General features: G+C 34.3%; 1 protein-coding gene across 1 annotated transcript in view; it reads right to left on the reverse strand.

Moving 5' to 3' along the window:
* The window catches only part of OLFML2B (olfactomedin like 2B), a 204,129-nt gene that overhangs the window by 26,672 nt on the left and 160,883 nt on the right, over positions 1-16,574 (reverse strand). The window contains exons 5-6 of the mRNA XM_053694097.1: positions 11,211-11,424; positions 8,393-8,917 (exon numbers count right to left, since the gene is read on the reverse strand). Of these exons, the coding sequence (XP_053550072.1) occupies positions 8,393-8,917; positions 11,211-11,424 (739 nt within the window). The remainder of the gene's footprint in view (positions 1-8,392; positions 8,918-11,210; positions 11,425-16,574) is intronic.

Below are 16,574 nucleotides of genomic sequence, written 5' to 3' on the forward strand. Positions count from 1 at the left end.
CTCCCCAAGTGTCTTACTGTGAGCCCATGCAGAATAGGAAGCAGGCTGTATCTAATGACAGTGGATATAAGGTAGTTCTAATCACTCCAATTGTGTGTGTCTCTCACTCAGCTGAGCCCTGTTGGATGCTACTTTTAAATGAGGAGTAATATTACCCTCAGGATGTATATTCTTGATGTGAACAAGTTTAATCCACTAGAAGCTAATTTCTGAAAAATAAAATTGATATGTCAAATTGAGACTCAACATCTCTGATATAAATAAACAGATAAAACCTTGAGACCTCACATTATTATAAGGAGACTAATTGGGTTTTATAAATCTCTAGATATTATATGTCAAATGTAAAAATGTCAATAAAATCTTTCTACATTCTTGCTTTAGAGTTAAAAATAGCACAGGTGTTAAAACAATACAGGTAGATTACAAGTTATGCGCGCTATAGGGAATTTAATGAACGCAACAAAAGTTGTGTTATTTAAACTTCTATAGCGCAGCCATTACAAGTTTCAAAACAGATAACTTGTGCATGCAATATGGTTACGTTGAGCTCCATACTGCACTCAATACAAGTGCTGTTTTGACGTGCTCATGTATGCTTTCCCCATAGACATCAATGGGGAGAGCGGGTTAGAAAAAAACCCAACACCTGCGATCGTGGAATGAAAAGCTCCGTAACGCAGCCTCATTGATGTCTATGAGGACAAAAAAAGTAAAGTTTAAACCTAACACCCTAACATAAACACCACGTCTAAACACCCCTAATCTGCCGCACCCAACATCGCCAACACCTACATAATGTTATTAACCCCTAATCTGCTGCTCCCGATATCGCCGCCACCGAAATAAATCTATTAACCCTTAATCTGCTGCCCCTGATATCGCGCCACCAAAATAAAACTATTAACCCCTAATCTGCTGCTCCCGATATCGCTGTCACTATACTAAAGTTATTAACCCCTATTCCCCTGCACCCCATCATCGCCCACACTATAATAAAGATATTAACCCCTATTCTGCCGCTCCCCAACATCGCCGACACCTACATAAACTTATTAACCCCTAAACCTCTGACCTCCCACATCACTACCACTAAATAAACCTATTAACCCCTAAACCACCAGCCCCCCACATTGCAGCATTCTAATTTAAACTATTAACCCCTAAACCTAACCCTAACGTAGCCCTAACCCTAACGTAACCCTAACACCCCCTAACTTTAACATAATTAAAATAGAGCTAAATTAAAGTTACAATTATTAACTAAATAATATCTATTTAAAAATAAGTACATACTTAACTGTGAAATAAAACCTAAGCTAGCTACAATATAACTAATAGTTACATTGTAGCTAGCTTAGGTTTTATTTCACAGGTAAGTTTGTATTTATTTTAACTAGGTAGACTAGTTAGTAAATAGTTATTAACTATTTAATAACTACCTAGTTAAAATAAATACAAACTTACCTGTGAAATAAAACCTAAGCTGCCTTACACTAAAACCTAACATTACAAAAAATAAAAAACACTAAAATTACAATAAAATTAAAAACACTAAAATTACAAAAAATAACAAACGAAATGATCTAAAACAATAAAAATTATTCCTATTCTAATAGCCTGTTTATAAAAAAAAAAAAAAAAACGCCCCTAAATAAAAAAGCCTAATCTAAAATAAACTACCAAGAGCCCTTAATAGGGCCTTTTGTAGGGCATTTCCCTAAAGTTAACAGCTCTTTTGCTACGAAACAAAACAAACACCCCCTAACAGTATACAAACCCCCCACCCCCCAAACCCACAAAATAAAAATAAAGTAAAACCTAATCTACCCATTGCCCTGAAAAGGGCATTTGTATGGGCATTGCCCTTAAAAGGGCATTCAGCTATTTTGCTGCCCATTAAAAATAAAAAATGGCTATTCTACAAAAAACAACAAATTATCAAAAAAAATTAAATTATTCCTATTCTAATACCCATTAAAAAAAAAAAACACTGCAAAATAAAAAACCTAATCTATAATAAACCGCCAATAGCCCTTAAAAGGGCCTTTTGTAGGGCATTGCCCTAAGTTAAACACTAAATAAACAGCTCTTTTACCTGAAACAAATTACAAAGACCCACTAACATTACAAACCCTCACCCCCCCAAACCCACAAAGAAAAAAAAACTATCTAAAAAAAAACAAGCTATCCATTGCCCTGAAAAGGGCATTTGTATGGGCATACATATCAGCCAATAGGATGAGAGCTACTGAAATTCTATTGGTTGATTTGAATAGCCAATAGAATTTCAGTAGCTCTCATCCTATTGGCTGATTTGAATTTCCAAAATCAAACCAGCCAATAGGAATGCAAGGGATGCCATTTTGAATTGCGTACCTTGCATTGAAGATTCAGTATACGGCGGCAACCGTATGAAGATGATGCTCTGCGTCGGATGTCTTCAGGATGGACACGCTCCACGCCGCCGGGATGAAGATAGAAGATGCCGCCAGGATGAGGATAGAAGATGCCGCCTGGATGAAGATGGAGCCGCCAGGATGAAGATCCTTCAAGCGGGACTTCAGCAACTGTAAATGGGTCTTTGGGGGTTAGTATTAGGATTTTTTAAAACTTTTTTTGGGTGTTTTTTTTTTAGTTTAGGGTTTGGGCTATTCGTAAAAGAGCTAAATGCCCTTTTTAGGGCAATGCAAAAGAGCTTTATGCCCTTTTGAGGGCAATGCCCATACAAATGCCCTTTTCATTGCAATGGGTAAATTAGGTTTTTGTTAGAGTTAGGTTTTTTATTTTGGGGGGTTGGTTGGGTGGTGGGTTTTACTGTTGGGGGGGTCTTTGTATTTTTTTTTTTACAGGTAAAAGAGCTGTTTAACTTAGGGCAATGCCCTACAAAAAGGCCCTTTTAAGGGCTATTGGTAGTTTATTGTAGACTAGGGTTTTTTTTTTTGGGGGGGGTATTTTGATAGGGCTATTAGAATAGGTGTAATTCTTTTTTATTTTTGATAATTTCGTTTTGTTATTTTTCTTAATTTAGTGGTTTTTTTTGTAATTTAGTAATTTTTATTTTTTGTAATTATATAGTTTGTAATTTTTATAGTAGTGTTAGGATTTTTTTAATGTCTAGTTTAGTTTAATTTAATTGGTAGTTAGTTTAATTTTTGATTAATAGTTATATTAGTTTAATTGTTAGTTTAAATTTTTTTTTTTAATTTAACAGGTAAGTTTTAATTTAAGATAGGGAAATTGTAATTTTAATATAACATTAGGGGGCGTTAGTTTTAGGGGTTACTAGTTTAAATTAGTTTATTGCGATGTGGGGGGCTTTCGGTTTAGGGGTTAATAGTTTAATTTAGTATATTTCATTGTGGGGGGCTTGTGGTTTAGGGGTTAATAGGTTTATTATAGTGGCGGCGGTGTAGGGCTTAATAACTTTAGTATAGTGGGGGCGATGTGAGCGGACGGCAGATTAGGGGTAAATTATATTTAAATAGTGTTTGCAATGCGGGAGGGCGGCGGTTTAGGCGCTAATAACTTTATTATAGTGGTGACGATGTCGGGAGCGGCAGATTAGGGGTTAATAACTTTAATATAGTGTCTGCGATTCGGGAGGGCCACGGTTTAGGGGTTAATAGGTAGTTTATGGGTGTTAGTGTACTTTTTAACACTTTAGTTATGAGTTTTATGTTACAGTTTTGTTGCGTAAAACTCATAACTACTGCTCTCAGATGGCGGTACGGATCTTGTCATTATAGAGTGTAATGCAAGCTTTTGAAAAACTTGTAATGGCTGCGCTATGGAAGTCCCATGAAAAAACGTAATTTTTACGAGTGCGGGACTGATAGTGTGTTACAGGCTAAAAGGATTGCGGTACAGTTATACCGACAAAATTTGTAATGGCTGCTGAACGCACAAACTTGTAATCTACCTGATATTTATTTATCTACATTAAAGAACCATAATAATGAACAATACATGCTCTAAAGCTCTAATTTGTTAGAGCATGTAATTTTAACACTAGCAACACCACAACTCTATGTGTTTAACCCTTGCCAATGGGTTAAACACATAATCAAATTTTCACTCGGTAGGTTAATCACATACAGTTGAGGCATCGCTATAGACCATGTCATTTTTCATTATTTTGGCCCTGAAAAAAAAAGTGATATCTACTCATCATACTTTATTACAATTATTGCTAATTCCAGGAAATATCAGATGCAATGTATTTGCTATGTTCTTCTCATGTAAAGATTGCTATTTTAACATAGATGAACATGAGTTTGGGACATGCCAGCATAATTAATTATGGCACATGCCACCATAAGTAAGTTTGGACATGCCACCATAAGTGAGTTTGGAACATGCCACCATAAGTGAGTTTGGGACATGCCAGCATAAATGAGTTTGGAACATGTCACCCTAAATAAGTGTTGCACATGCCACCCTAAATGAGTTTGGGACATGCCACCCTAAATGAGTTTGGGACATGCCACCGTTTGGGACATGCCAGCATAAGTGAGTTTGGCACATGCCACCATAAGAGAGTTTGGGACATGCCACCATAAATGAGTTTGGCACATGCCACCATAAGTGAGTTTGGGACATGCCACCATAAATGAGTTTGGCACATGCCACCATAAGTGGGTTTGAACATGCCAACATGAATGTGTTTGGCACATGCCACCATAAGTGAGTTTTGAACATGCCACCATAAGTGAGTTTTGGACATGCCACCCTAAATGAGTTTGGGACATGCCACCATAAGTGAGTTTGGAACATGCCACCATAAGTGAGTTTGGAACATGCCACCATAAATGACCCAGTGCCCCTTCTTGTTTACATCTGTTTTAACAGAAACCTATAAGCAAATCTAGCACAAGCCCTAAATATGACATTAAGTTCTTGCATGTTCATTGATTTCAATTTTTAGAGCTTTAGTGCCATTCCTCAGAGAAATGAAAAATACCAAGATCTTGCTCTCACTAGAAAGAGTTAATGTACATTTATTGTCAAATGACTGTCTTTTTTTAAATAAAAAATATGTACAATTATTAATATCTCTCTTTACCCCTTTGCAATATGTTTCCCTGGGTGTTAAAAATTGCCATAATAGTTGCAAAATTCCTATAAATTTTAAAGAAAAAAAGTTAGAGATCTGTGATTTTGACAGGACATTATGCATTAATTAGTGCACGTTTGAAATAAATATAAAGATTACACATTGCATGTGCATTTTATCAGGAACTACAATGACCAAACTAAAAACTTTTTTTTTCATATATGCTAAGAAAATATAACAACTTTCCATTTTGATTTTTTCTCTCTCTGAAGATTAAAAATATTAACTTGCTTTTTGATCAAAGAAAATATGTGCTAACCAGTTTTCATAAAAATTAATTCAGCTACTGTAGGACTAACTAATTATTTGCTGTGTGAGTCTAAATGTAACCACCATTCAGCAAGCTCTACCCAGGATGATGAACCAAAAATGGGCTGGCTTCTAAGCTTACATTCCTGCTTTTTCAAATAAAGTTACCAAGAGAACAAAGAAAAATTGATAAAAGGAGTAAATTAGAAAGTTGCTTAAAATTGTCTGCTCTACCTGAATCATGAACGAAACATGTTTGGTTTTCATATCCCTTTAAATGGGGCAGTTTGGAGAGGGGATGGGACCAAGTGTAAAGAACAATATCTTATATAATTTAGGCAATATTAACATATCATCATAATACAGTTTATACATGTAACTTAAAGGTAGTTGTATATGTTTTTAATACTTTTGAATATATAGTACCATCAGAAAGATAGTACAGTAAAGTAACCTGAAAGGCATTATGTTTTGTTTTAAATAAATATAGACTATTATTTGTGTCATAGAACACAAAAAAAATAAAGACATAGGCAGAAAAGTCTATGACTTACAGGTGGGGAAAATAGTATATATATATTATTTATTTTTTAAAAAATATTAATGAAAAAGTTTGGATTTCAGAATAAGTTTGGATTTTGAATTTCCAGATTTTCCAGATTTGGGGATTTGTACCTGTATCTCAAAACTGTAATGTAAATTCACTTGAAACGTCCAACCGTTTTTTGTTTGTTATTTTTGTATTGGTTATATTATTCTTTTAATACCAAACATTATGTCAAAATTGGATAGTTCAATCGAAGACTTAAGGGACAGTCAAGTATAAATTAAACTTCCATTATTCAGACAGGACTTTTAATTTTAATCAACTTTCCAATTTACTTTTATCATCAAATTTGCTTTTTTCTCTTGGTATTCTTAGTTTAAACTAAACATAGGTAGGCTCATATGCTAATTTCTAAGCCTTTGAGGGCTGCCTCTTATCACATGCTTTTTAAATCTCTTTTCAACACAAAGAGACAGAAAGTACACGTGGGCCATATAGATAACACTGTGTTCAGGCACAGGGGGTTATTTAAGATTTAGCACAAAACAATGCTAAATTTAAGACAATAGATAAACAGTCACAGTCATGTGATCAGGGGGCTGGAAGAAGGTTCCTAGATACAAGGTAATCACAGAGGTAAAACTTGTATTAATATAACTGTGTTGCTTATGCAAAACTGGGGAATGGGTAATAAAGGGATTATCTATCTTTTAAAACAATAACAGTTCTATGGTAGACTGTCCCTTTATAATGGGAACTGTTACTGCACAATTGAAATGCATTTGTTTGAAATGCTAACTTGTCCGAGACTAAATGCCAAAATACCATCTGTGCTATATAACAATTGAGCAAAGACTTTAGGGGATATTAAACAGAGCTCTGTTAGTAAAAACAAATATGTTAAATGAAAGTAAACATAAAAAGAAACAAATTGAGTTAAAAAACAGCAAACAGCTACTTATTTTACTGCAAAATGAGCACTTAGAATTTCTAATTTTAGCCACTGCCCTTAGGTAGATGAGAGAGCTGACATCTTTTTAACTTAAAGGACCAGTCAACACATTAGATTTGCATAATCAACAAATGCAAGATAACAAGACAATGCAATAGCACTTCATATGAGTAGTAGATTTTTTTATAACAAATTTCAAAGTTATGTATATTTCCACTCCCCTTGTACCATGTGATTGCAATCAGCCAATCACAAATGCATATACGTATAGTCTGTGAATTCTTGCACATGCTCAGTAGGATCTGGTGACTCAAAAATTGTAAACATAAAATACGGTGCACATTTTTTTTAATTTAAGTAAATTGGAAAGTTGTTTAAAATGACATGCTGTATCTGAATCATGAAAATTTAATTTAACCTGAGTGTCCCTTTAAAGGGACATGAAACCCAAACATTTTGTTTCATGATTCAGATAGAGAATACAATTAAAAAAAAGGTTTCCAATTTACTTCTAATGTCATATTTGCTTCCTTCTCTAGTTATTCTTTGTTGAAGAGATATCTAGATAGGTAGAGTGCACGTCTGCAGCACTACATGACAGGAAATAGTGCTGCCATCTAGTGCTGTTGCTAATGTATAACATTTTTGAAAAACTGCTGCTGCCATATTGCGCTGTAGACACGTGCACACTCCTGAACTTACTTTCCTGCTTTCAACAAAGGATTACAAGAAGACAAACAAAATTTGATGATAGAAATAAAATGGAAAGTTGTTTAAAATTGTGTGTTCTATCTTTATTACGAAAGAACGTTTTTGGGTTTCATGTCCCTTTAAGTTTCTGAGTATGAGCAAAACACCATTATCTGAATAGTAAACCAGCTCAAGTTGCTCTAAAAGATTTAATGACATCAAGCTAGGCAGGAACTAATAGACACAGCACAAATGAAGTAAAAAAAAAAACAAAATAAAACGTAAAATCCTTTTAAAATGATGATTACTACATAACGCAGTAACCTCTATTAAGTATAACCCACTGCTTAGTCTTTTTTTTTATTACAACATTTTTTTTATATCCCCTGTATATATGTTATATCCTTTTAATCAAATGTTCCTACTTTAATTTGAAACATTTATGCAAATATTAGAACCTATTGTAATGAAAATGTATACTCTAATGCAGTTTTTTTCAACCAGTGTGCCGTGGCACACTAGTGTGCCGTGAGAGATCCTCAGGTGTGCCGCGGCAGACTGACAACAGAGACATATTTTTTAAATCTTGCTTGTTTTGATGTGACAGGCTCATTAGGCAGACAGGCAGGCATCATTTACAACCATGACATATTGACATTCATTCACAGACAATCATTATGATGTATAATATATGCTATATTAGGCTACAATGTGTGATTTTGTAAAATTTTGGGATGGCGGTGTGCCGCAGGATTTTTTAATGTAAAAAAGTGTGCCACGGCAAAAAATTTTTTGAAAATCTCTGCTCTAATGTATAGCTAGTCTTCTTCACGCTTACCGATAACCTTTTGGAGATCATCTTCATCTCCTTTTGTATCCTCAGGATTTCCTATAGTGGGCTTTAGCGGTTTACCGCTTACTGTGACAGGTTCTGATTGCAGCGGGCTTACAGTAGTGGCTGCGGAAGTTCTCTTTTCTGTTGTAGTTGACTCACGAGTTGTTACTATAAGTACTTCTGGTTCCTCAGTAGTTTCTGTCGTCAATACATTTGTTGTGGTCACTGTGGTGGTGGTTGTGGGTATCTGGGCAGTTGTGGCTTGCTCTGTGGTTATTAATGGTGTAGTACCTTGGTCCGTAGTTACTGGCAAATCCTCTGATGTATAGGTAGGTACTGAGTTCTCAGAAGATGATGAAAATGATTTGGAGAGCTCAGTTGGTGATGTCACTTCTGCATAGTTTGAGGTCATAGGTCCACTCGTTGGGATAGGTTCCTCAGTGGTGCTGGGATAATGTGCTCTGTGCTTTATAAGTTGATCTTCTATTAGCATATCGATTGCATTGTCACCACTAAAAAATTCATCTTCTGCCAAAAAAATAAAATAAAAATATATTGAAACTGTTACATTATTCTCATGGTTTTGTGTTTTTTTTCCCAAAAATAAAAATGTAGTACACAGTCTAAAAAACCCCCATACATATTGCAAAACATATATTTTGACTAATACAAACAATTGAGAATAGTTTTGGTCTAGTAGTTCAAAGGGACAGTAAAGTAAGAAATTAATATTTCATAATTCTGATAGAGCATGCAATTTTAAACAACTTTCCAATTTACTTCTATTATCTAATTTACTTTGTTTTCATGGTATTCTTTGTTAAAAAGCATAGCTATGTGGGCTCAGAGTACTAGCTGCGGATTGGTGGCTGCAAGTATATGCCTCTTGCCATTGGCTGATCCAATGTGTTTAGGTAGCACACAGTAGTGCATTGCAGTTCCCTTTAACAAAGCATACCAAGAGAAGGAAACAAATGTGATAATATAAGTAAAATGAAAAGTTGTTTAAAATTGTATGTCATGTCTGAATGATGAAAGAAACATTTTGGGTTTCATGACACTTTAAATGTGCTGTCATTCCTGTAGAGAGAAAAATTCTTTTGGTTAAAGACAGTAAACACTTTGAGATTGTAATCATTTTTGCAGTAGTCGTGCACGTTTGGATTCAGACCAGGGGTCAAGTGGGGCTGGAACGGAGTTCCTGCACTATTTTTGCAGGGGGAACTATGTTCCCTCTAAACAGAGAACAGAAATGCTTCAGTAAACAGTGCTGCTGCTGGTGGAAGGAGCTGTAGTACTGTCTGATTAGCCCTCTAGTGAGATCCTCTAGTAATGGGTAGTAACACTTATTACAATACACTAAATGCAAACCTTTCAGCAGTCATGCAATGAGATCACCCCCACTGTGTTTAACACATGGTGCTTACATTTCTGTGTGGCTTGCTCTGACTCCCCTCAGCAGAAATAGGACTATTGCACCTTAAGTGGGTGAGACCCTGTGACAGAGGAGGATCCTCAGGCCCAAAGGCAACCATTCAACCCTTCATTGGATTTAATTTGCTTTCATTAACCAAAGTGTATAGATTATATACAAATAAATACAGTGTGTGTAAGTGTGTATATATAAAATAATATTAATTGTGAGAGGGAGTGGAAGTCTTGGTGAGCTCCCACACTTTTTTTGTAGGACTTGACCCCTGATTCAGACAATTTTATTTTTAAAAAAAGATCACAAATTTTGCTGTATTGTTTGCTCTCTATAACAATTAAGCAAAGAAACAAATGATGACGCAGTAAAAAAATAAAGTTCCCTTTTCACGCTGTTAAAAAGTTATACGGAAGGCATGAAAAACAGTAATACCCTATTCAGGAGGAAAACGATTCAGAGGTTCAAATTTACCCTTACCTATAATTATATCAATTCATTACCAGTTGATTGATTCCTGGCAAGTTCTGATCCCATAAAAAAAAAAAAAAAATGAAAATAACAGCTGCTGTTTTGTAGCAGTAGAACTAGCTACTACTTTAACTTTATTAAAGTTTAAGCTACTATCCAGCTGTTCCTCTGCTGCCCTGAAGATGACCCCCAAAGGAAATATGTGGTTAACAAATTTTCATTAACAAATTAATAATATTGGCAAAATTCTACTTTATTTTTTGTTTGTTTTTTATTCTAACTTTTTTGTTTCAATAGGGACTTTTTTTTTTTAATAGTAACCTTTTTTTCTGAGAGGTTTGGGAGGTGAGTTACGTGGAGGTAGTAGTGGAGAGTCTTAGGTTAGTGGTGGAAATTAGATTGGGGGCTTGCAATGGGGGAGTCCGCAGTAGTGGCTATTAGGTTAGGTGTCAGTTTAGGTAGAAAGGGTGTTAGGGTAGGGGTCATATTAGTTGGGGAGGGTCTAGTAGGTGCTGGTCCACGGTTGGGGAGATTAGCGCTACCTTCAATCAGTCTCTGTACAATGTTGGGTAGAAGGCACCATGAGTGGGTGATTTTAGTATTTAAAAAGTAAGCAAAGGGCAGGTAAAAAGGGCCCCTAAGGTAAACAAGAGTAAAGGGGGTTGATTTTAGAAAATATTTATTGACCTTTCATATAGATCACAAAAAATACATATTTAAACTTTTTATTCAGCAGTTTTAAAAGAACCAGTCTTGTGTCCCTTTAAGAGATTTCAATTATGAGACACTAACCTTTGACTTTAATTTTAATACAATAGACTGTTTTTTAAATGACTTTTAAAGAGAGAATTATTTGTATTAATAGGTATATTTCATGTAACAGACAAATCACTCATAAGAGTATTAAAGTACACAAAAACTCACGTTCTTCCAAGTCGCTTTCATCATCTGTGACTTTGGCCTTGTAGAATGTGACACCACGGATTATAGATGGCTTGGGAGCCGGCTTAGCCCTTATCTGAACTTGCCTATGGGACAGCGGCCTCCTCTTTACTTGCTGAGGGGGGGCAGGAGCTCTTGGCTTTAAGTTTATATCTTTCTTATGCTCGTCCTTAATAAATCTTTCTTCATATTTGTCCTTTTTAGGAAAAGTGAAAATTAATGTTTGCAAATAATTATGTAAACTAAAAAAAAGCCAAAAAACAAATATATATTATCTAAACCATTAATCATTTATTATTTGTTAATTATTTTAACCATTCTCTATATTTTAATACAGCAAGATGTAGGATTATTTGGTATTATTTCCCAAGAAATGTTTTAAAATATTGCCAAACGTAATCAGATTGACAAAAAGGATAAAATAACACATAATATATTTACATTATAAGGGACATAAAGACAAATTTGATATGCACTGCAGTACATTTCAATTAAAATATTAAAATATTTTTTCATTATACTTCCCCTTGAAAAAAATATTACTTTAATAAATGGCACTGCAATTTATTAAATTTAGCTACTCATTTTAGCTTTGCCTTTGGGGATATTTAATATATTATTAAATCATTATATTATTAAAATTAATATTGTAGTTTTGGTTGTGGCATTGTCTAAAAACTCTCCAGTCTCTCCTCATTTAAAAGTATTTTTTCCCACACAACATTAAATTGAAAAATACTATACAGATCTACTTAATATTATTGGGATGGCAGTCAAACCCTCCAAAATGTATCTAAACTGGTTAATCCATTCAAAAGTTATAAACATTTAAAAAAGGTATATAACATACCATCAAATGGTGTAAACAACTATATATAATCTACAGAAAAGAATATAATTTTAATATGCATCTTTAACTGGATCAGATAAAAAATATTTTTTTGTTATTGATGTTTCTGAATAAAAGCACAGCTCACAAGGTTAATTTTATACTGATTTATATTGTACCTTATATAATCATGCCTTATAAGCTAAACATGTCCTTAAGTATTTATGACACCGATTTAACTTATGATCAACATCTCTTGGTAAATAGAAAAAAAGGCAAAAATAAACAAAAATATTTTACTTTGGGACAGATTTACAAACAGTGCGGTGATGACTAAGTTGAGTTTTCCCATCTCTAACAGTTACGTAATTGTGATTTTTATTTTTGGATTTGACAACTTGGAAATGCTTCTGTACACAAACGGGGAATGGATAAAAAAAACTTCAGTAAATGAAATAGAACTCAAATAATCATACTCTCATTTTGATGAAGGTGCTAAATAACATGTGACAGAGGACACACATGCTGGTAATGCAAGGATTTGTGTAATTGATTTTGCTAAATTAAAGGGACATCATTTTTCTTTCATGATTCAGTTACAGCATGTAAATTTAAATAAATTTTCAACTTACTTCTATGATTAAATTTGCTTTGTTCCCTTGGAATCCTTTGCTGAAAAACATATCTAGGTAGGCTAGGAAGCAGCAGTGCACTACTGGCAGCTAGCTGCTGATTGGTGGTTGCACTTATAGGTCTTTCTTCATTTTCTCACCTGTGTGTTTAGCTAACTCCAAGTAATACATTTCTGCTCCTTCAACACAGGATACCCAGAGAATGTAGTAAATTTGTAAATAGAAGTTAATTGGAAAACTACTCTATCTGAATCATGAACTTTTTTTTTTAACTTTTTTATTCAAATTTTTCAAAAATACAAAGAAAAAACAAACAATTTTAGCAAAACAGACAAAACATAAACACATAACATACAAACAAATCAAACTTTCTCAGATAGAGTTTCCTAGAGAGATAAAACACAAAGACATGTTTTTCTCTTTCTCCTCTCCCTCCCTACCTCTCCTCTCCTCTTTCTGTTCTCCAGTTCAATTAGTGGACTAAGCTAACCTAATCGATCTTAACATCTCATTTCTTTATATCACTTATACACTTTAAATCTAATATACTGCTTTTGAAAAGGAAAGAGAGGAAAATAAATAAATAAATAAAAAAAATTATATATTCTCTCCCCCTCTCTCCCCCCCCCCGCACCCCTCATCCCTCCCCCCCATCTCTATTTCAACTTGATATTAATAATTTGTTCTATTTAGTATACAAAAACGCTACCCTGGGAACACACAAAAACCTTCCAAGTCTTACAAAACGATTTTCCTGTTATCCCCTCTAATTTGGATTCATAGGCTGCTTTGATTGCTGCATCTAATAGCAATTTCCTTGCTTCCACCATGGAGGGTACTTTATGGGTAATCCAGTTCTTAAAGATAAGTGTCCTAACAATTATTATTGTTGTTAATATAAGGTTAACATTTCTATCCCAAGAGATATGAGTCCTCAAAAAAAGAACAGATTCTTTCGTTAACTGTATTTTCTTTTTAGCTATATTGGATAGAAAGTATTCCATCCTCGCCCAGAACTGGTTCAGTTTGGGGCATCCCCATAACAAATGGCTTAGATCTGGATCCTGAAGATGACACTTAGGGCAGAAATTAGACACATTCTTATTCCATTTGGCCACTCTACGTGGGATTAAATAATCCCTATGTAGCACTCTAAATTGAGTTTCTCTATAATAAAATGAAGAGAAAAGTTTTTGGGTGGTATTTAAACTTTTTAAAAGTACTTTATCTAGATCATCTAGCTCATCCGTTGTTATCCAGCGGGATGTCAGGTCTAGCACTGAAGAAGTTTCTTCTAAGGACACCAAGAATTTATAGACTAAGGACAGCAATCCTTTCCCTATTTTTACAGAATCAACAAGAGGATGATCTCTCCATATCTGAGGAGCCAAATTTATTAATTTTGAAATATAGCTTTTTACTTGTATAAAATAGTATATATGTTTTCTTTGTACTACAGGGAAGTTTTCTTGGAATTTATCAAATGTGCATACTTTATCCAAGTTAGGATCATAAAAATCCCTCACTATCAATGGTTTCTCTGGCGACCATCTTTTAAAGATTTCCACCATATTACCTAAAGGGAAATGAGTATTACCCATTATCGGTAGCCACTTTGAGATATTTTGCATTAGTCCAATATGTTTAGATAAATTTCTCCAAACCTTTATTATATCCCTATATAGGGGGTGTTCCAGAATTCTTCCCCCTAGATCTTTATTTGAAGCGAACATGACATAGTTTAGAGAGAGCGGGGAGCAAACTTGATTCTCTAAGACCTCATCCAAGTATAAAAAAGACCTTGATAGCCAGTCCATGGGAAATCGCAGAATAGCAGCATGGTTATACCATTCTAAATTGGGTAAAGCCAGTCCGCCTTTACTGTATGGTTGGTATAGCTTGGTTGGTATAGCTTGGTTGGTATAGCTTGGTTAGTTTTAAACTTGGTTTTCTCCCACTCCATAAAAACAATCTCAATGATTGATTAAAACGCCACAAGTCGTTTTTATTTATCAAAAGGGGAAGCATCCTCAGAGTGTAAAGAATTTTAGGAATGATAAACATTTTAAAAAGAGCTATCTTACCCAGTAGGGAGACCGGAAACAATGCCCACAATTTTAATTTATCTCTGCTATCCCCTAAGATTGTTGCAAAGTTGTCTTTGTACCAATCTGCTGTATTTGCAGAGATTTTCAACCCCAAATAATCCAAAGTTTTAGTTTCTATAAATTGATAAGATTGTGAATCTTCTGGATTCTGCATAAGCCAAAGAATTTTAGATTTTGAAAAATTAGTTTTGTAGCCTGAAACCACACTATATTGGTCAAGCAACCTCATAATCACATCAATTTGACTCTTTAGTTCCGCAACAAAAAGCAAAAGATCATCCGCAAATAAAGCAGTTTTAAATTTTACCTGGCCTATATTAATTCCAATCAACAATTTTCTCAATCTAATAGCTAAAGACTCCATTATCAAGTCAAACAATAAGGGAGACATCGGACAGCCCTGACGAGTTCCTCTTGTTAATGAAAGGGAGTCTGACATACAATTATTAATCAATACAGAAGCTTTAATGTCTGAGTAGACATTAACGATAAAATCTTTAAAAAAAACTACAAACCCAAATTTCTCCAGTACCTGAATCAATAAGGGCCACTCCACCCTGTCGAAGGCCTTCTCTGCATCCAAGGATAGCAGGAAGGCCTCAGGCAGGGCAGAGCGATTTAACTTATGATCAACATCTCTTGGTAAATAGAAAAAAAGGCAAAAATAAACAAAAATATTTTACTTTGGGACAGATTTACAAACAGTGCGGTGATGACTAAGTTGAGTTTTCCCATCTCTAACAGTTACGTAATTGTGATTTTTATTTTTGGATTTGACAACTTGGAAATGCTTCTGTACACAAACGGGGAATGGATAAAAAAAACTTCAGTAAATGAAATAGAACTCAAATAATCATACTCTCATTTTGATGAAGGTGCTAAATAACATGTGACAGAGGACACACATGCTGGTAATGCAAGGATTTGTGTAATTGATTTTGCTAAATTAAAGGGACATCATTTTTCTTTCATGATTCAGTTACAGCATGTACATTTAAATAAAATTTCAACTTCTATGATTAAATTTGCTTTGTTCCTTTGGAATCCTTTGCTGAAAAACATATCTAGGTAGGCTAGGAAGCAGCAGTGCACTACTGGCAGCTAGCTGCTGATTGGTGGTTGCACTTATAGGTCTTTCTTCATTTTCTCACCTGTGTGTTTAGCTAACTCCAAGTAATATATTTCTGCTCCTTCAACACAGGATACCCAGAGAATGTAGTAAATTTGTAAATAGAAGTTAATTGGAAAACTACTCTATCTGAATCATGAAATTAAAAGTGTGGGTTTTTATGTCCCTTAAAGGGGCTTTACATTAAAAAGTTTACTTCCTAGAAAATGTAATTAGTTTTCATATTTATTTTGCATGATAATTGAAAATATAAAAATAGTGTATTCCACTCGCTGGAATCCATGCCATGGGATTCTGAACCTTGACCTTTCTACATACTGTGCAGTGATTGGTTGATATGTGCAGCAACTCATTTATATCTGCCCCTTATTTGCCACAGCAAAAGAGATTCACATTTTATTAACAAAATAACATTTTAAAAGTGTAAAACATGTATTTTGTATGCAGATAATGTGCAAAGCAGTGCATGATTTCTGATGCATATATAAAAATAGTTTTTAAGTTACTTTAAGCGAAAACCGAACTGTGAGCTTAAAGGGACATGAAACCCAAAATTATTATTTCATGATTCAGACAGAGCATGCACATTTAAACAACTTTCTAATTTAGTTCTATTATCAAATTGTCTTTGTTCTCTTGATATCTTTT

The sequence above is a fragment of the Bombina bombina genome, chromosome 10 (genome assembly GCF_027579735.1).
Source record: "Bombina bombina isolate aBomBom1 chromosome 10, aBomBom1.pri, whole genome shotgun sequence".
NCBI lineage: Eukaryota > Metazoa > Chordata > Amphibia > Anura > Bombinatoridae > Bombina > Bombina bombina.